Below are 22,872 nucleotides of genomic sequence, written 5' to 3'. Positions count from 1 at the left end.
ATTGAAATGTATACATAATTAGTCATTATTGATTTTAAAAATCCCTTAACAGAAGGCAACAGCTGTTGGTGCAATTATTAGAAAATGGAAGAAGTTCAAGATGACAGTCAATGACCGTCGGTCTGGGGCTCCATGCAAGATCTCACCTCGTGGGGCATCAATGATCACGAGGAAGGTGAGGGATCAGCCCAGAACTACACGGAAGGACCTGGTCAATGACCTGAAGAGAGCTGGGACCACAGTCTCAAAGAAAACCATTAGTAACACACTACGCCGTCATGGATTAAAATCCTGCAGCACATGCAAGGTCCCCCTGCTCAAGCCAGCGCATGTCCAGGCCCGTCTGAAGTTTGCCAATGACCATCTGGATGATCCAGAGGAGGAATGGGAGAAGGTCATGTGGTCTGATGAGACAAAAATAGAGCTTTTTGGTCAAAACTCCACTCGCCGTGTTTGGAGGAAGAAGAAGGATGAGAACAACCCCAAGAACACCACCCCAACCATGAAGCATGGAGGTGGAAACATCATTCTTTGGGTATGCTTTTCTGCAAAGGGGTCAGGACGACTGCACCGTATTGAGGGGAAGATGGATGGGGCCATGTATCGCGAGATCTTGGCCAACAACCTCCTTCCCTCAGTAAGAGCTTTGAAGATGGATCGTGGCTGGGTCTTCCAGCATGACAACGACCCGAAACACACAACTAGGGCAACTAAGAAGTGGCTCCATAAGAAGCATCTCAAGGTCCTGGAGTGGCCTAGCCAGTCTCCAGACCTGAACCCAATAGAAAATCTTGGGAGGGAGCTGAAAGTGCGTATTGCCCAGCGACAGCCCCGAAACCTGAAGGATCTGGAGAAGGTCTGTATGGAGGAGTGGGCCAAAATCCCTGCTGGTCAAGAACTACAGGAAATGTATGATCTCTGTAATTGCAAACAAAGGTTTCTTTACCAAATATTAAGTTCTGCTTTTCTGATGTATCAAATACTTATGTCATGCAATAAAATGCAAATTAATTACTTAAAAATCATACAATGTGATTTTCTGGATTTTTGTTTTAGATTCTGTCTCTCACCGTTGAAGTGTACCTATGATAAAAATTACAGACCTCTACATGCTTTGTAAGTAGGAAACACTGCCGATTTTGCAGAGGTGATCTCCTATGTCTTCCTTCACATAGAACTGTAATCTCTATGAACCACAATCGATCGTACCGATGCCGTACACCGCTATGTGAAAGTTCCTGCCCTGCTACTCTCCGGAGGATTTGTTGTTGCTCTTTTCAAAAAGATGCAAATGGCAGCATTTCTTCCGATTGCAGCAGGTCCATTCCCACTTTATAATCCTTTTTCCAATGACCAACAGCCCCACATCTAAAACAGAACTCTTTCTCCCTACGCTTTGATGTTTTTCTGCTACGTTTCTTTCTTACCTTGGCCATTGAAACTATAGTTAGTGACTTTCCCTGTGGCCGTATTAACCCCTCGCACGTCTGCGAAGTGAGCAGAGTTAAATTCCACTCTCATAGCATCTTGCTCTATTTCATCCACAACCCCCGCAATTGCCGTTTTGATCACAGGTTTCAAATCTGATATCAAGGCCAAAGTACAAATTCTATCAATGTACTCCCATACCCAGTCTTTCTGTAGCTGAGTACATCTACTAATTCCGGGTTTATCGGTTGGTATTTTTTGTTGAGATAATGCTGACATCAAAACGCTGGTATATTGAGCTTTGATTATGGTTTTGTCATTGTGCCAAGTCATAATTGCCTCCCTGAATTTTCTGTCAGATTGGAATTTTCCATCAACCGGGAAATGCTGACCAATCTTATCCAGTTTGCTCAATTTTCCCATAATCGAGCCGAATTGATAGAATGCTTGTACACTTCTTTCAGTGCCTCCATGGCTTTATTAAAATCCTCTAGCTCCGCTTTACCGAGAAAATCAGGGCCGTCTGTTGCCATATCAATAGTTATTATTCCGAAACCTCTCCCGACTCCCGTCTATAATACACACCTTCTATTAACTATTTTCCAAGGTAGAGATACCCACTTCGCCAGATAATAGTTATGGTATTTGTGCCTATTAATTGGTCACAGCACTTAATACCTTGTATTGGAACCTATACTATAGCATCCGCAAATGTATTGCTGGAGAATACGGATCACCTAATGTCTTATTCCAGTGTTGCGCCTCAAATATCACTGTTGTTGATAACACACATTACCAAAACTATTCAGACTTGTCATCCGATTTCCACGTAATCTTTCATGGTTCCCCCTCCCCATAGGGCATAAACCAACCTCTCTCCTTATTGCTACTGCTAATACACGTAACTCAAACAGTGTTTGAATATCTTAATGCTTTTCTTTTAGCCATGCATGTGGCTTACCTTCAGAATTTATAGGCAGCCTTCTTATCATTATCCACATACACTCTACTGCCTCACTGTCAACTGCAGCTGGGACTTTCATCCCTTTTACAGATCTCACGGGAATATACCCCCTAGGGACCTATCCTATATGGAACCTACCCTACACTGTATTGTCCCTCATGGATCTCGCGGAGGAAAACCTCCACTCGGGACCTATCCTTATGGAACCTTCCCTACACCTTATTTTTACCTGGATCTCGCAGAGGAACATCTCCACTCGGGACCTATCTTCATGGAACCTAGTCTACACCAGATATTTACGACCAGTCATTACACGGCAGGGTAGCCTAGTGGTTAGAGTGTTGGACTAGTAACTGGAATGTTGCAAGTTCAACCCCTGAGCTGACAAGGTACAAATCTGTTGTTCTGCCCCTGAACAGGCAGTTAACCCACTGTTCCTAGGCTGTCATTGAAAATAAGAATTTCTTCTTAACTGACTTGCCTAGTAAAATAAAAAATAAATAAAACACAATGGACCTACTGAATAAAGGTTTTCTAGGTCTTCTAGGTCCTATAATTGTTCTGCTTACGATTCTCATCTCCCCAAGGTGTCAGAATTAGTGATAACAGGCGTAGGAACTGTGCCTACATTATTTCTGGTGCCGGCTCCTGTTTCTCTGATTCGGAAATCTCTAGTTCAACTGCAAATCGTGGCGAATCCCTTTCGTGACGCCAACTGTTAGGTTCTAATTTTCAGAGTAAAAACTCAACGGGCAATTTGAAAGCTCAAACCAATTTGATTCTTTCTAGAGGGTCAATACAGCTGCATTAGACAAGGACATATTCACACAAGCACTGATATTTAAACCTTTCTCCCATGCTGAGTCTCCTCATACACATCTGAACAAACATTGTATCTTTATTGCTAGGCAGGAAACTTAGTGATACGAGCCATAAACTTTTCTTTCTCCCTTAACGTGACCTGAACTGACCTCGACCCCCTTCATCACTAATCCATGGCTGTCTCCACTTATCAATGCCTTCCACATGTGATCTCATACCCTACACTCAGTACATTCCAAGCTTCACTGCACCCACTATATACTTTCCTCCTACAGATAGCCATTAACCTCTGGTGTAGCCCCACGCCTATGGCACCCCTCAGGTATCTATTACAACTAATGATGAATAACATTTCAAGTTCAGAAATACAAACCTATCAATGGAAAATAATGCTACTCCATGAAAGGTGAGTTCCGTCGATAGTCAGCAAGCAAGCATATATTATTTTATTACATGAGGATTGTGGTTAACACAGCTGACCTGATAGTTATGTGGTATGTTTCGCTCATTATGGCATCTCATTAAGTTGCACTGTCTGCCTGATGTTGTACGTCCCTCAGTGCTGCGGCACCCCATTGGACCTGAGTGGCCTTTCTATGGAGGGGATCGCAGTCCTCAACATTCCCAGCATGCACGGTGGATCCAACCTGTGGGGAGAAGCCAAGAAGAGTGAATCCAAGTCCTTGATGAATCCTCAGGAAATGCCAGAGGTTATTGTCGACCCTGAAATCCTGAAAGTCAGTGGACAAGGTACAGTGAAATCCCTTGGCTTGATCCAAGGCCTCAAGATTTCAAAATGTTAAAAGTTGTGCCCATGTCTGGTATAGAATATTGTTAGAATATCATGTGAGATGTTTTAGAGTATCCATTTCAAGAGGTCTGTTCTAGGTTTGAACAGCTAGTCTCAGACTAAAAACTGTACTGCCTCTGTGTGAACTGCATGTTCAGTGTTTCCATCTTCCATGACAGACCTCAGTGACCTGCGTTTGGAAGTGGTTGGTCTAGAAGGGGCCATGGAGATGGGGCAGATATATACTGGACTTAAGAGTGCTATAAGACTAGCAAAAACCTCACAGATTACAATCAGGTGAGTGTTTGTGACATGTTGAGACATGTACAGACTAGCTGAGATATCACAGTATGATGTGGGATGATTATTTGTACACCTTACACCTTTAAAAAAACAAAATTCCATCCTCACTACTAATGCTGCCTTCATAACCAAGTGAGAAGGTGGTAATTACCCATTATAAAGTCTTAAATACAAGATGGGTGTATTCACTTTTTGAACTGATAAATTCCATCAAATGTGTAGGTCATGAGAAGGTTTAGATTATTTTGCTCTTTTTTGCCCATATAAAGTATATATACAGTGCCTTGCGAAAGTATTCGGCCCCCTTGAACTTCGCGACCTTTTGCCACATTTCAGGCTTCAAACATAAAGATATAAAACTGTATTTTTTTGTGAAGAATCAACAACAAGTGGGACACAATCATGAAGTGGAACGACATTTATTGGATATTTCAAACTTTTTTAACAGTTCAAAAACTGAAAAATTGGGCGTGCAAAATTATTCAGCCCCTTTACTTTCGGTGCAGCAAACTCTCTCCAGAAGTTCAGTGAGGATCTCTGAATTATCCAATGTTGACCTAAATGACTAATGATGATAAATACAATCCACCTGTGTGTAATCAAGTCTCCGTATAAATGCACCTGCACTGTGATAGTCTCAGAGGTCCGTTAAAAGCGCAGAGAGCATCATGAAGAACAAGGAACACACCAGGCAGGTCCGAGATACTGTTGTGAAGAAGTTTAAAGCCGGATTTGGATACAAAAATATTTCCCAAGCTTTAAACATCCCAAGGAGCACTGTGCAAGCGATAATATTGAAATGGAAGGAGTATCAGACCACTGCAAATCTACCAAGACCTGGCCGTCCCTCTAAACTTTCCGCTCATACAAGGAGAAGACTGATCAGAGATGCAGCCAAGAGGCCCATGATCACTCTGGATGAACTGCAGAGATCTACAGCTGAGGTGGGAGACTCTGTCCATAGGACAACAATCAGTCGTATATTGCACAAATCTGGCCTTTATGGAAGAGTGGCAAGAAGAAAGCCATTTCTTAAAGATATCCATAAAAAGTGTTGTTTAAAGTTTGCCACAAGCCACCTGGGAGACACACCAAACATGTGGAAGAAGGTGCTCTGGTCAGATGAAACCAAAATTGAACTTTTGGGCAACAATGCAAAACGTTATGTTTGGCGTAAAAGCAACACAGCTCATCACCCTGAACACACCATCCCCACTGTCAAACATGGTGGTGGCAGCATCATGGTTTGGGCCTGCTTTTCTTCAGCAGGGACAGGGAAGATGGTTAAAATTGATGGGAAGATGGATGGAGCCAAATACAGGACCATTCTGGAAGAAAACCTGATGGAGTCTGCAAAATACCTGAGACTGGGACGGAGATTTGTCTTCCAACAAGACAATGATCCAAAACATAAAGCAAAATCTACAATGGAATTGTCATGTTTGTCATTTATTATCATGTCTTGTCCCTGTGCTCCCCATTCTATTCGTTTCCCTCTGCTGGTCTTATTAGGTTCTTTCCCTCTTTCTATCCCTCTCTCTCCCCCTCCCTCTCTCACTCTCTCGCTCTCTCTTCTCTCTATCGTTCCGTTCCTGCTCCCAGCTGTTCCTATTCCCCTAATCATCATTTAGTCTTCCCACACCTGTTCCCGATCCTTTCCCCTGATTAGAGTCCCTATTTCTTCCTTTGTGTTCCGTCCCTGTCCTGTCGGTTCCTTGTTTAGAATTCACCGTGCTGTGATTGTGTATCGCCCTGTCCTGTCGTGTTTTTGCCTTCATCAGATGCTGCGTGTGAGCAGGTGTCTCTGTCAGCTACGGCCTGCGCCTACCCGAAGCGACCTGCAGTCTGTGGCCGCTTCTCCTGTTATTCCCCTCTACAGACTAGAGGATTTCTGTTATTCCCTGTTTGGACATTTCCTGTTAAGGATTCAGGATTTGTCGTTTTCTGTTTGGACTTGAATAAACTCTGTTTCTGTTAAGTCGCTTTTGGGTCCTCTTTCACCTGCATGACAGAAGGAACCGACCAAGGAATGGACCCAGCGACTTCAGACGCTCGTTACACTGCCGTCGAGATCCAAGGAGCCATGCTCGGCAGACACGAGCAGGAATTGTCTGCTGCTCGCCATGCCGTGGAGAACCTGGCCGCTCAGGTTTCCGACCTCTCTGGACAGTTCCAGAGTCTACGTCTCGTGCCACCTGTTACTTCCTGGCCTGCCGAGCCTCCAGAACCTAGGGTTAATAACCCACCTTGCTACTCCGGGCAGCCCACTGAGTGCCGCTCCTTTCTCACGCAGTGTGAGATTGTGTTCTCTCTCCAACCCAACACATACTCTAGAGAGAGAGCTCGGGTTGCTTACGTCATTTCACTCCTTACTGGCCGGGCTCGAGAATGGGGCACAGCTATCTGGGAGGCAAGGGCTGATTGCTCTAACAAGTTCCAGAACTTTAAAGAGGAGATGATTCGGGTTTTTGACCGTTCAGTTTTTGGTGGGGAGGCTTCTAGGGCCCTGGCTTCCTTATGCCAAGGTGAACGGTCCATAACGGATTATTCTATTGAGTTTCGCACTCTTGCTGCCTCTAGTGAGTGGAACGAGCCGGCGCTGCTCGCTCGTTTTCTGGAGGGACTCCACGCAGTGGTTAAGGATGAGATTCTCTCCCGGGAGGTTCCTTCAGATGTGGACTCTTTGATTGCTCTCGCCATCCGCATAGAACGACGGGTAGATCTTCGTCACCGGGCTCGTGGAAGAGAGCTCGCATCAACGGTGTTTCCCTGCTCCGCATCGCAACCATCTCCCTCCTCTGGCTTTGAGACTGAGCCCATGCAGCTGGGAGGGATTCGCATCTCGACTAAGGAGAGGGAACGGAGGATCACCAACCGCCTGTGCCTCTATTGCGGAGTAGCTGGACATTTTGTTAATTCATGTCCAGTAAAAGCCAGAGCTCATCTGTAAGCGGAGGGCTACAGGTGAGCGCAACTACTCAAGTCTCTCCATCAAAATCCTGTACTACTTTGTCGGTCCATCTACGCTGGACCGGTTCGGGTGCTACATGTAGTGCCTTGATAGACTCTGGGGCTGAGGGTTGTTTCATGGACGAAGCATGGGTTCGGAAACATGACATTCCTTTCAGAGAGTTAGAGAAGCCTACGCCCATGTTCGCCTTAGATGGTAGTCATCTTCCCAGTATCAGATTTGAGACACTACCTTTAACCCTCACAGTATCTGGTAACCACAGTGAGACTATTTCTTTTTTGATTTTCCGTTCACCGTTTACACCTGTTGTTTTGGGTCATCCCTGGCTAGTATGTCATAATCCTTCTATTAATTGGTCTAGTAATTCTATCCTATCCTGGAACGTTTCTTGTCATGTGAAGTGTTTAATGTCTGCCATCCCTCCCGTTTCTTCTGTCCCTACTTCTCAGGAGGAACCTGGCGATTTGACAGGAGTGCCGGAGGAATATCATGATCTGCGCACGGTCTTCAGTCGGTCCCGAGCCAACTCCCTTCCTCCTCACCGGTCGTATGATTGTAGTATTGATCTCCTTCCGGGGACCACTCCTCCTCGAGGTAGACTATACTCTCTGTCGGCTCCCGAACGTAAGGCTCTCGAGGATTATTTGTCTGTGTCTCTTGACGCCGGTACCATAGTGCCTTCTTCCTCTCCGGCCGGGGCGGGGTTCTTTTTGTTAAGAAGAAGGACGGTACTCTGCGCCCCTGCGTGGATTATCGAGGGCTGAATGACATAACGGTTAAGAATCGTTATCCGCTTCCCCTTATGTCATCAGCCTTCGAGATTCTGCAGGGAGCCAGGTGCTTTACTAAGTTGGACCTTCGTAACGCTTACCATCTCGTGCGCATCAGAGAGGGGGACGAGTGGAAAACGGCGTTTAACACTCCGTTAGGGCATTTTGAGTACCGGGTTCTGCCGTTCGGTCTCGCCAATGCGCCAGCTGTTTTTCAGGCATTAGTTAATGATGTTCTGAGAGACATGCTGAACATCTTTGTTTTTGTCTATCTTGACGATATCCTGATTTTTTTTTTCTCCGTCACTCGAGATTCATGTTCAGCACGTTCGACGTGTTCTACAGCGCCTTTTAGAGAATTGTCTCTACGTAAAGGCTGAGAAGTGCTCTTTTCATGTCTCCTCCGTTACTTTTCTCGGTTCCGTTATTTCCGCTGAAGGCATTCAGATGGATTCCGCTAAGGTCCAAGCTGTCAGTGATTGGCCCGTTCCAAGGTCACGTGTCGAGTTGCAGCGCTTTTTAGGTTTCGCTAATTTCTATCGGCGTTTCATTCGTAATTTCGGTCAAGTTGCTGCCCCTCTCACAGCTCTTACTTCTGTCAAGACGTGTTTTAAGTGGTCCGGTTCCGCCCAGGGAGCTTTTGATCTTCTAAAAGAACGTTTTACGTCCGCTCCTATCCTCGTTACTCCTGACGTCACTAGACAATTCATTGTCGAGGTTGACGCTTCAGAGGTAGGCGTGGGAGCCATTCTATCCCAGCGCTTCCAGTCTGACGATAAGGTTCATCCTTGCGCTTATTTTTCTCATCGCCTGTCGCCATCTGAGCGCAACTATGATGTGGGTAACCGTGAACTGCTCGCCATCCGCTTAGCCCTAGGCGAATGGCGACAGTGGTTGGAGGGGGCGACCGTTCCTTTTGTCGTTTGGACAGACCATAAGAACCTTGAGTACATCCGTTCTGCCAAACGACTTAATGCCCGTCAAGCTCGTTGGGCGTTGTTTTTCGCTCGTTTCGAGTTTGTGATTTCTTACCGTCCGGGTAGCAAGAACACCAAGCCTGATGCCTTATCCCGTCTGTTTAGTTCTTCTGTGGCTTCTACTGATCCCGAGGGGATTCTTCCTTATGGGCGTGTTGTCGGGTTAACAGTCTGGGGAATTGAAAGACAGGTTAAGCAAGCACTCACGCACACTGCGTCGCCGCGCGCTTGTCCTAGTAACCTCCTTTTCGTTCCTGTTTCCACTCGTCTGGCTGTTCTTCAGTGGGCTCACTCTGCCAAGTTAGCTGGTCATCCCGGTGTTCGAGGCACTCTTGCGTCTATTCGCCAGCGCTTTTGGTGGCCGACTCAGGAGCGTGACACGCGCCGTTTCGTGGCTGCTTGTTCGGACTGCGCGCAGACTAAGTCGGGTAACTCTCCTCCTGCCGGTCGTCTCAGACCGCTCCCCATTCCTTCTCGACCATGGTCTCACATCGCCTTAGACTTCATTACCGGTCTGCCTTTGTCTGCGGGGAAGACTGTGATTCTTACGGTTGTCGATAGGTTCTCTAAGGCGGCACATTTCATTCCCCTCGCTAAACTTCCTTCCGCTAAGGAGACGGCACAAATCATTATTGAGAATGTATTCAGAATTCATGGCCTCCCGTTAGACGCCGTTTCAGACAGAGGCCCGCAATTCACGTCACAGTTTTGGAGGAGTTCTGTCGTTTGATTGGTGCGTCCGTCAGTCTCTCTTCCGGGTTTCATCCCCAGTCTAACGGTCAAGCAGAGAGGGCCAATCAGACGATTGGTCGCATACTACGCAGCCTTTCTTTCAGAAACCCTGCGTCTTGGGCAGAACAGCTCCCTGGGCAGAATACGCTCACAATTCGCTTCCTTCGTCTGCTACCGGGTTATCTCCGTTTCAGAGTAGTCTGGGTTACCAGCCTCCTCTGTTCTCATCCCAGCTTGCCGAGTCCAGCGTTCCCTCCGCTCAAGCGTTTGTCCAACGTTGTGAGCGCACCTGGAGGAGGGTGAGGTCTGCACTTTGCCGTTACAGGGCACAGACGGTGAGAGCCGCCAATAAACGCAGGATTAAGAGTCCAAGGTATTGTTGCGGCCAGAGAGTGTGGCTTTCCACTCGCAACCTTCCTCTTACGACAGCTTCTCGTAAGTTGACTCCGCGGTTCATTGGTCCGTTCCGTGTCTCCCAGGTCGTCAATCCTGTCGCTGTGCGACTGCTTCTTCCGCGACATCTTCGTCGCGTCCATCCTGTCTTCCATGTCTCCTGTGTTAAGCCCTTTCTTCGCACCCCCGTTCGTCTTCCCTCCCCCCTCCCGTCCTTGTCGAGAGCGCACCTATTTACAAGGTACATAAGATCATGGACATGCGTTCTCGGGACGGGGTCACCAATACTTAGTGGATTGGGAGGGTTACGGTCCTGAGGAGAGGAGTTGGGTTCCGTCTCGGGACGTGCTGGACCGTTCACTCATCGATGATTTCCTCCGTTGCCGCCAGGATTCCTCCTCGAGTGCGCCAGGAGGCGCTCGGTGAGTGGGGGGTACTGTCATGTTTGTCATTTATTATCATGTCTTGTCCCTGTGCTCCCCATTCTATTCGTTTCCCTCTGCTGGTCTTATTAGGTTCTTTCCCTCTTTCTATCCCTCTCTCTCCCCCTCCCTCTCTCACTCTCTCGCTCTCTCTTCTCTCTATCGTTCCGTTCCTGCTCCCAGCTGTTCCTATTCCCCTAATCATCATTTAGTCTTCCCACACCTGTTCCCGATCCTTTCCCCTGATTAGAGTCCCTATTTCTTCCTTTGTGTTCCGTCCCTGTCCTGTCGGTTCCTTGTTTAGAATTCACCGTGCTGTGATTGTGTATCGCCCTGTCCTGTCGTGTTTTTGCCTTCATCAGATGCTGCGTGTGAGCAGGTGTCTCTGTCAGCTACGGCCTGCGCCTACCCGAAGCGACCTGCAGTCTGTGGCCGCTTCTCCTGTTATTCCCCTCTACAGACTAGAGGATTTCTGTTATTCCCTGTTTGGACATTTCCTGTTAAGGATTCAGGATTTGTCGTTTTCTGTTTGGACTTGAATAAACTCTGTTTCTGTTAAGTCGCTTTTGGGTCCTCTTTCACCTGCATGACAGGAATGGTTCAAAAATAAACATATCCAGGTGTTAGAATGGCCAAGTCAAAGTCCAGACCTGAATCCAATCGAGAATCTGTGGAAAGAACTGAAAACTGCTGTTCACAAATGCTCTCCATCCAACCTCACTGAGCTCGAGCTGTTTTGCAAGGAGGAATGGGAAAAAAATTCAGTCTCTCGATGTGCAAAACTGATAGAGACATACCCCAAGCGACTTACAGCTGTAATCGCAGCAAAAGGTGGCGCTACAAAGTATTAACTTAAGGGGGCTGAATAATTTTGCACGCCCAATTTTTCAGTTTTTGATTTGTTAAAAAAGTTTGAAATATCCAATAAATGTTGTTCCACTTCATGATTGTGTCCCACTTGTTGTTGATTCGTCACAAAAAAATACAGTTTTATATCTTTATGTTTGAAGCCTGAAATGTGGCAAAAGGTCGCAAAGTTCAAGGGGGCCGAATACTTTCGCAAGGCACTGTATATACACTACTGTTCAACAGTTTGGGGTCACTTAGAAATGTCCTTGTTTTTGAAAGAAAAGCACATTTTTTTGTCCATTAAAATAACAGCAAATTGATCAGAAATATAATGTAGACCTTGTTAATGTTGTAAATGACTATTGTAGCTGGAAACGTCAGTTTTTTAATGGAATATCTACATAAGGGTACAGAGGCCCGTTATCAGCCACCATCACTCCTGTGTTCCAATGGCACGTTGTGTTAGCCTTTTAAAATGATAAACTTGGATTAGCTAATTGATCATTAGAAAACCCTTTTGCAATTATGTTAGCGCAGCTAAAAACTGTGGTTCTGATTAAAGAAGCAATAAAACTGTCCTTCTTTAGACTAGTTGAGTATCTGGAGCATCAGCATTTGTGGGTTCGATTACAGGCTCAAAATGGCCATAAATTAATAGCTTTCTTCTTCATTTACAACATTAAAAACTGTATTTCTGATCAATTTGATGTTATTTTATTTTAAATGGACAAAAAAGTAGTTTTTCTTTCAAAATCAAGGAAATTTCTAAGTGACCCCTAACTGTTGAACAGCGGGTTAACTGCCCCTAACTGTTGAACAGTGGGTTAACTGCCCCTAACTGTTGAACAGTGGGTTAACTGCCCCTAACTGTTGAACAGTGGGTTAACTGCCCCTAACTGTTGAACATATTATATTGTTTTGTTTGTTATTTAACCTGTATTTAACTAGGCATGTCAGTAAAGAACATTCTTATTTAAAATGACAGCCTACCAGGATTAACTGCCTTGTTCAGGGGCAGAACGACAGATTTGTACCTTATCAGCTCTGGGATTCGATCCAACAACCTTTCAGTTACTGGCCCAACACTCTAACCACTAGGCTACCTGCCACCATTAGGCTACCTGCCCTATATCCAGAGCTGCTTTCACTTTTTAAATCAGAAGGAAGATAAACAGAATCAATTTAGTATCAATCATTTGTACAACTGCTGAAGATGCCACCATGCTTGCTGTCTTTTGTTGGTGCAAGTGGGAAACTCGGAGCATGGGGATGATAGATGAGTTTCCCCACATATAATTACCAGTTGGAAGGGCATTTAAGTATATTTTTCCCAGTTGTATGCTGGTATTTACAAAATTCTGAGATGTTGTGAACACAAAATGTTCTCCCGTATGTCTCTGTCCATCTCTCAGGACTAAGAAACCTTTACCAATGCAGATAGACGGAGAGCCCTGGATGCAGCCACCCTGTACGGTGAGTGCTAGGAACCCAGATTGAGTTCAGTGTAACAGAGCATTTTAAGAGTTTTTAAAGCAAGTTCTATTGCTAGAGACCATGGAGCTTGATGCTAATAACATGTTGTTAATATAACATGGTAACATGTTGGTAACAAGTACGTAGACATGGTAATAACATGGTCATTTGAGTAACACAACCTTTCACTCATATTCCCCCTTCAGATTCACATCACACACAAGAACCAGGCCAGTATGCTGATGGGTCCCCAGAGCCGGTCCAGCTTCTTCAGCTCAAAGTAGAAGCCTGCTCCCTGGCTACACGCAGTAACATGACCTATATGCACTTGCTTATTATTTTACATTTGTGAAATGACTGAAGCAGCTTGGTTTGTGAAACCAGTTGGTATATGCATATTTTAGAGAAATAGATTGACCAACATGTTAAGAAAGTTCAACACATATTATTTTGTTTGTTCTGCCTCAATACAAGACGATATTATGAAAACATTGCCAACTACAGCTGTATGATAGCCTTATATATGACTCTGGACAACAAGTTAAGAGCTTTTAGTGGGTTTTATGTGCCTTTTCCATCATTTTTTGCCAAATTCACTTTATGCGTTATCAAGGGGACAAAGACTGCTGGGTTGCACAGTCTAAGATATTGGTATCCGCCGCTTGAAAGGTTTGAGTTAAATGTTTATTCAACAAGATTATTTTAACTTCATTGTTATTACATTTTTGTAGGATAATTTAAATGTATACGGTACCAGTCAAAAGTTTGGACACAACTACTCATTCAAGGGTTTTTCTTTATTTTTACTATTTTCTACATTTGAATAATAGTGAAGACATCAAAAATATGAAATAACACATATGGAATCATATAGTAACCAAAAAAAGTGTTAAATCAACATACATTTTAGATTCTTCAAAGTAGCCAACCTTTGCCTTGATGACAGCTTTGAATTCTCTCAACCAGCTTCATGAGGTAGTCACCTAGAAGGCTTTTCCAACAATCTTGAAGGAGTTCCCACATATGCTGAGCACTTGTTGGCTGCTTTTCCTTCACTCTGCGGTCCAACTCATCCCAAACCATCTCAATTGGGTTGAGGTTGGGGGATTGTGGAGGGCAGGTCATCTGATGCAGCACTCTTGTTCTTGTCAAATAGCCCTTACACAACCTGAAGGTGTGTTGGGTCATTGTCCTGTTGAAAAGCAAATGATAGTCCCACTAAGCTTAAACCCGATGGGATGGTATATCGCTGCAGAATGCTGTGGTAGCCATGGTTAAGTGTACCTTGAATTCTAAATAAATCACAAACAGTGTTTTTTACTTTATATAACCAGGTAGGTATGTTGAGAACAAGTTCTCATTTACAACTGTGACCTGGCCAAGATAAAGCAGAGCAGTGTGACTGTCACAAATATTTGTAGAGACGGACCAAGGCGCAGCGGATGAGTTCCACATAATTTATTATAAAGTGAAACTTAGCAAAACAATAACACAAACAACAAACCGTGACTACAGAGATGCTACGTGCACTTACTCAAAACAATATACCATAAAATACAGGTGGGAAAAATGCTACTTAAATATGATCCCCAATTAGAGACAATGATTACCAGCTGCCTCTAATTGGGAATCATACCAATCACCAACATAGAAAACAAAACTAGAACACCACATAGAAAATATAAACTAGACTAACCCCCCAGTCACGCCCTGACCTACTCTACCATAGAAAAATAAGGACTCTCTATGGTCAGGACGTGACAGTGACACAGACAACAACAGAGTTACACATGGAGTAAACAATAAACAAGCCAGTAACACAATAAACAAGTCAATGACACAGTAGGAAAAAAATAGTCTATATACAGTGTGTGCAAAAGAGGAAAAAGAGGAGGTAGGCAATAAATAGGCCATAGGAGCGAATAATTACAATTTAGCAGATTAACACTGGAGTGATAAATGAGCAGATGATGATGTGCAAGTAGAGATACTGGTGTGCAAAATAGCAGAAAAGTAAATAAAATAAAAACAGTATGGGGATGAGGTAGGTAGATTGGGTTACCCTACTCTGCATCTCACAAAGACATGGTGGTCGGAACCAAAGATCGAAAATTTGGACTCATCAGACCAAAGGACAGATATCCACCGGTCTAATGGTTCTTGGCCCAAGCAAGTCTCTTCTTCTTATTGGTGTCCTTTAGCAGTGGTTTATTTGCAGCAATTTGACCAGGAAGAACTGATTCACACAGTCTCCTCTGAACAGTTGATGTTGAGATGTGTCTTGAACTTGAACTCTGTGGTGCAATCTGAGGTGCAGTTAATTGCCCATTTCTGAGGCTGGTAACTCAAATGAACTTATCCTCTGCAGCAGAGGTAACTCTGGGTCTTCCTTTCCTGTGGCGGTCCTCATGAGAGCCAGTTTCATTATAGAATTTTATGTTTTTTGTGACTGCACTTGAAGAAACTTCCAAAGTTCTTGAAATTTTCCGTATTGACTGACCTTCATGTCTTAAAGTAATGATGGACTGTCTTTTCTCTTTGCTTATTTGAGCTGTTCTTGTCATAATATGGACTTGGTCTTTTACCAAATAGGGCTATCTTCTGTATACCACCCCTACCTCGTCACAACACAACTGATTTGGCTCAAACAATTCCACAAATTCAGTTTTAACAAGGCACACCTGTTAATTGAAATGCATTCCAGGTGACTACCTCATGAAGCTGGTTGAGAGAATGCCAAGAGTTTGAAAAGCTGTCATCAAGGCAACGGGTGGCTACTTTGAAGAATCTCAAATATACAATATATTTAGATTTGTTTAACTTCTTGCGGCGACCCATCCCGGATCCGGGATCGTGACTACGGCTCAAGCTCATTACCATAACACAAAATGCAAAAAAATATTCTTAGAAATATTTAACCTCCACACATTAACAAGTCCAATAGCTCAAATGAAAGATAAACACCTTGTTCATCTACCCAGCAAGTCAGATTTCTAAAATGTTTTACGGCGAAAACATAGCACATATTTATATTAGACCACCACCGAAACAAAAGACGAGAGGCAGCCATTTTGTCCCAGAAAATATAAAATTATAAAAGCAGGATTAAAAAATAAATCATTCACTAACCTTTTGAAAATCTTCATCAGATGACAGTAATAGTACATGTTACACAATACATTTATTTTTTTCAATAATATGCCATTTATATCCATAAATCTCTGTTTACAATGACAACATTTTAAAAAATGCTACTCAAATGTCCGGAGAAATGATGATAGCTCCGACAGATAACGTCAGATAACAAGCAATAAACATGACTAAATATACATGTTCTACATATAGTTACAAAGATACACTTCTTCTTAATGCAACCGCTGTATTACATTTATTTTTTACGTTACAGAATTCGTTCACTGGCTATACAATGAGACGGCGCTCAGATATTAGCAGTATGTCTCCTCTAAGTTTGGAGTCCACAGAAACCCAAAATAACCACATAAATATTCCCTTACCTTTGATGTTCTTCGATCAGAAGACGTAGAAGGAGTCATACTTACCCAATACATTGTTTGGTTTCACGTTGTGTGTCTCTGTATTAGCATATGCTAACAGCTTCAGCTGAAATGCACCCAAAATGACTTCTGGTCCCGCACCGCACTCTTGCGCATCAAAACTTCAAATTTACATATTATATGTGGACTAAACTGGTCAAACTATGTGCAGAATCGAGCTTTATGATGTTTTTAACATGTAAAACAATGATCAGCGCGAACAGACAAACCACCTTCAATTGGTGTTTCTTGGAAAAGAAGGTGCCCCAAATCGGCCGCGCGCAATAGAGTGCATGTATTTGAAAGTGACCCGAACATTTTCGCCCGCCAAACGGCGAGGGCTCGCAAGATTCTCACAATGAACGCGCCATTTGAAAGCAGGGATCGCGCTGAACACATACATACTGTTCCCAGATCGGTAGCTGCCTGGGAAGGGTGGGGTCGATTAGAGTTCTGCTTTACATACAGACATAATTTAAACGGTTTTAGAAACTTTAGAGTGTTTTCTATTCAATAATAATTATTATATGCATATATTAGCAATTTTGGGAAAAAATATTTTCAGTTTACTATGGGCACGCACTTCGTCCAAAGGGGGCAGTATTGAGGCCTAGTCTTAAGAGGTTCACATTTTTGGTTACTACATGATTCCATATGTGTTATTTCATAGCGTTGATGTCTTCACTATTATTCTATAATGTAGAATATAAAGAAAACCCTGAAATGAGTAGGTTTGTCCAAACTTTTGACTGGTACTGTATCAAATTTAGTCATTGAAAGTCTAAAATTGTCCAGGATTTGTTAAGTTATGAAATGTTTAAAAGCTCAGTGCATAATGCTTGTGGTAATATACCCACATCAGTGCAGATTTATATGAAATTATTATGTACTCTTGTCAGCAAGAAACTCTTTGCTCCTATGTCCTGTGGCCAAACGTAATTTAATTGTTTTAATAGCAGTAGTTTAATTCAGTAGTTTTAATATATTGAGTGACCATTTGGAATCGAAAACAAATTGTTTACTTCCTCCTCTTAATGTAAGGTCTCAGTTTTCTCTTATTCGGTATCTCTAATTGAAGGTTAGCCATATCATTTCACTTAAATACTGAGATTGTTGAAAATATTGGAAATTATGCTATAGTTATTTCAATAAACCGATTTGACATTGTGCAATGTGGTGTGGTTATTAAATAATGAATAGGTAACTATTTGATATGTTTCTTTATTAGTTAGGCCAAGGGGAGAGTGGGGTAAGTTGAACCAAAGGGTTAAGTTGAGTCACTCTTAATTCAAGCAAACCATACACAAAATTCATAATTTGACCAAATATTTAGGAAATTGTCATAATTTCATGGAGACTAAGGAAGAAACCACACAGAAAAAGTGGTAAGCAAGTTAAGTCCAAAAAAGTACATTAATTTATTGTGTTAGAGGTTTCATTATGCGTGTATCTAAACCAAAGTAGATACTTATAAGATTGTTCTACACATCAGTTGGGGTCTCTATAAGCTTCAACATGAGGTCCTTAACCTATTCAACATGAGGTCCTTAACCTAGCATGAAATTGCATCCTTGTAGCTGTGTGGGTGGGCTAATAGTCTAAATATTTGCCTTTGGGTAAGTTGAGTTAATAGCAAGTTGAGCAAATTGAAGTGTTTTCTTCCCAGGCATAATGCAAGGCATTATCGCTGGGATATGAGGTAACAAGTATGTTTTTTTAAGTACAAAATCTTTATTAGGTGTTAAGCATTTTCACATTTTAGTCATTTAGCAGATGCTCTTATCCAGAGTGACTTACAGGGGCAAGTAGGATAAAGTGACTTGCTCAAGTGCACATCAGCATATTTTTCACCTGGTTGGCTCTGGGATTTGAACCAGCAACCTTTCGGTTACTGTTCCAACGCTCTTAAACACAAGGCTACCTGCTTTTTTTTGTCCGGACCTCTGGCAGTCTATATGGGGGTGCCACAGGGTTCAGTACTCCGGCCGACTCTTTTCTCTGTATATATCAATGGATGTCGCGCTTGCTCCTGGGGATTCTCTGATCCACCTCTACGCAGACGACACCATTCTGTATACTTCTGGCCCTTCAATGGACACTGTGTTAACAAACCTCCAGACGAGCTTCAATGCCATAAACACTCCTTCCGTGGCCTCCAACTGCTCTTAAATGCAAGAAAAACTAAATGCATGCTCTTCAACCGATCGCTGCCTGCACCGACCCGCCTAGCATCACTACTCTGGACGGTTCTGACTTAGAATATGTGGACAACTACAAATACCTAGGTGTCTGGTTAGACTGTAAACTCTCCTTCCAGACTCACATTAAGCATCTCCAATCCAAAATTAAATCTAGAATCAGCTTCCTATTTCACAACAAAGCCTCCTTCACTTATGCTGTTAAACATAAAACTGGCTATCTTACCGATCCTTGACTACGGCAATGTCATTTACAAAATAGCCTCCAACACTCTACTCAGCAAATTGGATGTAGTCTATCACAGTGCCATCCGTTTTGTCACCAAAGCCGCATATACTACCCAGCACTGCAACCTGTATGCTTTCGTTGGCTGGCCCTCGCTTCATATTCGTCGCCAAACTCACTGGCTCCAGGTCACCTATAAGTCTTTGCTAGGTAAAGCCCCGCGTTATCTCAGCTCACTGGTCACCATAACAACACCCACCTGTAGCACGTACTCCAGCAGGTATATTTCCCTTGTCTTCCCCAAAGCCAACTCCTCTTTTGACTGCCTTTCCTTCCAGTTCTCTGATGCCAATGACTGGAACGAATTGCAAAAATCAATGAAGCTGGAGACATATCTCCCTCACTAACTTTAAGCATCAGCTGTCAGAGAAGCTTACCAATCATTGGACCTGTACACAGCCCATCTGTAAATATCCCACCCAACTACCTCATCCCCATATTGTTATTTATTTTTTTGATCCTTTGCACCCCAGTATCTCTACTTGCACATCATCTTCTGCACATCTATCACTCCAGTGTTAATGCTAAATTGTAATTATTTCGCCACTATGGCCTATTTATTGCCTTACCTACCTATCTTACTACATTTGCACACACTGTAAATAGATTGTTCTATTGTGTTATTGACTGTACGTTTGTTTATCCCATGTGTAACTCTGTGTTGTTTGTGTTGCACTGCTTTGATTTATCATGGCCAGGTCACAGTTGTAAATGAGAACTTGTTCTCAACTGGCCTACCTGGTTAAATAAAGGTGAAATAAAAAATCAAATGTTTAGGATGCTCTGGATCGATGTGAACTACAGCGTGTTCCAGTTCCCGCCAATATCCAGCAACTTTGCACAGCCATTGAAGAGAAGTGGGACAATATTCCACAGGCCACAATCAACAGCCCGATCAACTCTATGCGAAGGAAATTTGTCGTGCTGCATGAGGCAAATGGTGGTCACACTAGATACTGACTGGTTTTCTGATCCACGCCCCTATCTTTTGCATATCTGTATTCCCCGTCATGTGAAATCCATAGATTAGGGCCTAATGAATATATTTCAATTGACTGATTTCCTTATATGAACTGTAACTCAGTAAAGTTGTTGCATTTTTGTTCAGTGTATACTTCCCTTGTCAGAATAATGCTGAATGTAAAAACATTGCTCAAATTACCACATTCTCACCTACTACAGAAATAAAGGTACTGTGTTGTGGGCTCACCAATTCTCTTCAGTCTCACCAAATATACACCGCTCAAAAAAAAGGGAACACTTAAACAACACAATGTAACTCCAAGTCAATCACACTTCTGTGAAATCAAACTGTCCACTTAGGAAGCAACACTGATTGACAATAAATGTCACATAATGTTGTGCAAATGGAATAGACAACAGGTGGAAATTACAGGCAATTAGCAAGACACCCCCAATAAAGGAGTGGTTCTGCAGGTGGTGACCACAGACCACTTCTCAGTTCCTATGCTTCCTGGCTGATGTGTTGGTCACTTTTGAATGCTGGCGGTGCTTTCACTCTAGTGGTAGCATGAGACGGAGTCTACAACCCACACAAGTGGCTCAGGTAGTGCAGCTCATCCAGGATGACGCATCAATGCGAGCTGTGGCAAGAAGGTTTGCTGTGTCTGTCAGCGTAGTGTCCAGAGCATGGAGGCGCTACCAGGAGACAGGCCAGTACATCAGGAGACGTGGAGGAGGCCGTAGGAGGGCAACAACTCAGCAGCAGGACCGCTACCTCCGCCTTTGTGCAAGGAGGAGCACTGCCAGAGCCCTGCACCTCCAGCAGGCCACAAATGTGCATGCGTCTGCTCAAACGGTCAGAAACAGACTCCATGAGGGTGGTATGAGGGCCCGACGTCCACAGGGGTGGGGGTTGTGCTTACAGCCCAACACCGTGCAGGACGTTTGGCATTTGCCAGAGAACACCAAGATTGGCAAATTCGCCACTGGCGCCCTGTGCTCTTCACAGATGAAAGCAGGTTCACACTGAGCACATGTGACAGACGTGACAGAGTCTGGAGACGCCTTGGAGAACGTTCTGCTGCCTGCAACACCCTCCAGCATGACCGGTTTGGCGGTGGGTTAGTCATGGTGTGGGGTGGAATTTCTTTGGGGGGCCGCACAGCCCTCCATGTGCTCGCCAGAGGTAGCCTGACTGCCATTAGGTTCCGAGATGAGATCCTCAGACCCCTTGTGAGACCATATGCTGGTGCAGTTGGCCCTGGGTTCCTCCTAATGCAAGACAATGCTAGACCTCATGTGGCTGGAGTGTGTCAGCAGTTCCTGCAAGAGGAAGGAATTGATCCTATGGACTGGCCCACCCGTTCCCCAGATCTGAATCCAATTGAGCACATCTGGGACATCATGTCTCGCTCCATCCACCAACGTTGCACCACAGACTGTCCAGGAGTTGGCGGATGCTTTAGTCCAGGTCTGGGAGAAGATCCCTCAGGAGACCATCCACCAGGAGCATGCCCAGGCGTTGTAGGGAGGTCATACAGGCACGTGGAGGCCACACACACTACTGAGCCTCATTTTGACTTGTTTTAAGGACATTACATCAAAGTTGGATCAGCCTGTAGTGTGGTTTTCCACTTTAATGTTGAGTGTGACTCCAAATCCAGACCTCCATGGGTTGATACATTTGATTTCCATTGATAATTTTTGTGTGATTTTGTTGTCAGCACATTCAACTATGTAAAGAAAAAAGTATTTAATAAGAATATTTCATTCATTCAGATCTAGGATGTGTTATTTTAGTGTTTAGTGTTTTTTTGAGCAGTGTATTACACATACAAGATCACAGGGGGTGCCACTTGTTCCGTTTTAGCAGTCTGCTCTGTGCCAGCTTCATTGGCTGGGCCCCATGACCTTATACTTTGGTCCATTCACAGATGGATTATTAGAAGCAATTGCTATTATGTGTCTTCATTTTCATTTATCATTTCATTTAAGTCATTTAGCAGACGCTCTTATCCAGAGCGACTTACAAATTCAGTGTTGGGGAAGCTACTCTGAAAATATAGTTTACCAAGCTACCGATATCTTTACATTGACAGAAGTTAAGCTACACTAAAGCTACCCTAAAATATAGTTTACGTAACTAAAGTAACTTTGAAAAACATAGTCCACTACATTCAATCTACTTCATGAAAAATGTTCATATGTAAATCTGAAATGTCAATGACTCCAAATTGCAAAAACAGATCACTTTGAGGTAATATGGTAACAACAATGTGTAATTGTGCCTATTAAACACTATGTTTCAGGTGAGAATTGTGCAGGTATGATCCCGGAAAATAAAGGACATTTTCTACTTCACCCAAATTTTATTTTAGCAAAAAAAGTAGTTTGTAGTTCCACTAGTTAGCTACACTGCTACATGGTAACAACAACAAAAACTACTGAAAACACTACCTATATTTTAATTTAGTTCAACTACCACCAAGCTAAATGTATTGCTAAATGTAGTTTACTTACTAGTTCAACTACATGTAGCTAGTTCACTACTCCCCAATACTGATCTTCTTGCAATGACTAAATATCTAGGCCTAGTTCATGACAGCCCTGCCACCAACCAATGTTGTTCAATTTATCTGATAACGTTCTATAATTTAAACAGCTGTAGTCTATGTTAGGCTGTATTTATCTTAAACCGAGACCATTTTCTTTCATAAATGTAGGCTTATTGTTTAGACTTGAACCTAGGCTATATAGGCAACGGCTTTTCTCAGGTATGTTCAACTTTTTTGCACACTTCACAAGCAGTTTAACCATTTAGCAGAATAACATTTACCATAATACAGCTCTGGCTAGCAAAACGAAAGAACCCAAATTTTATCCCAAAATTATCTAAAAATGCTACTTTCTTGGCACATTCGTTTTTGCCTACGTGCACGAAGTGCTGATCGATAAACAAAGGACAACACTATACGAC

At 43.3% G+C, this 22,872-nt stretch overlaps 1 protein-coding gene across 4 annotated transcripts in view; it reads left to right on the top strand.

Annotated features, from left to right (window-relative positions):
- Positions 1-13,756, top strand: part of LOC124032151 (diacylglycerol kinase beta-like) — a 57,966-nt gene extending 44,210 nt beyond the window's left edge. For 2 of the 4 annotated variants that reach the window (XM_046344296.1, XM_046344298.1), the window contains exons 21-24: positions 3,775-3,964; positions 4,184-4,301; positions 12,834-12,894; positions 13,101-13,756. In XM_046344296.1, the coding sequence (XP_046200252.1) occupies positions 3,775-3,964; positions 4,184-4,301; positions 12,834-12,894; positions 13,101-13,178 (447 nt within the window). In that variant the 3' untranslated portion in view covers positions 13,179-13,756. The other 2 variants (XM_046344300.1, XM_046344299.1) reach the window with 2 other exon arrangements.
- The last annotated feature ends 9,116 nt before the right edge of the window (positions 13,757-22,872 follow it).

The sequence above is a fragment of the Oncorhynchus gorbuscha genome, linkage group LG03, assembly GCF_021184085.1.
Source record: "Oncorhynchus gorbuscha isolate QuinsamMale2020 ecotype Even-year linkage group LG03, OgorEven_v1.0, whole genome shotgun sequence".
In the NCBI taxonomy this organism is placed as follows: domain Eukaryota; kingdom Metazoa; phylum Chordata; class Actinopteri; order Salmoniformes; family Salmonidae; genus Oncorhynchus; species Oncorhynchus gorbuscha.
Note: the sequence above shows the minus strand (reverse complement) of the source record. Positions and strands in the feature narration are given on the sequence as shown.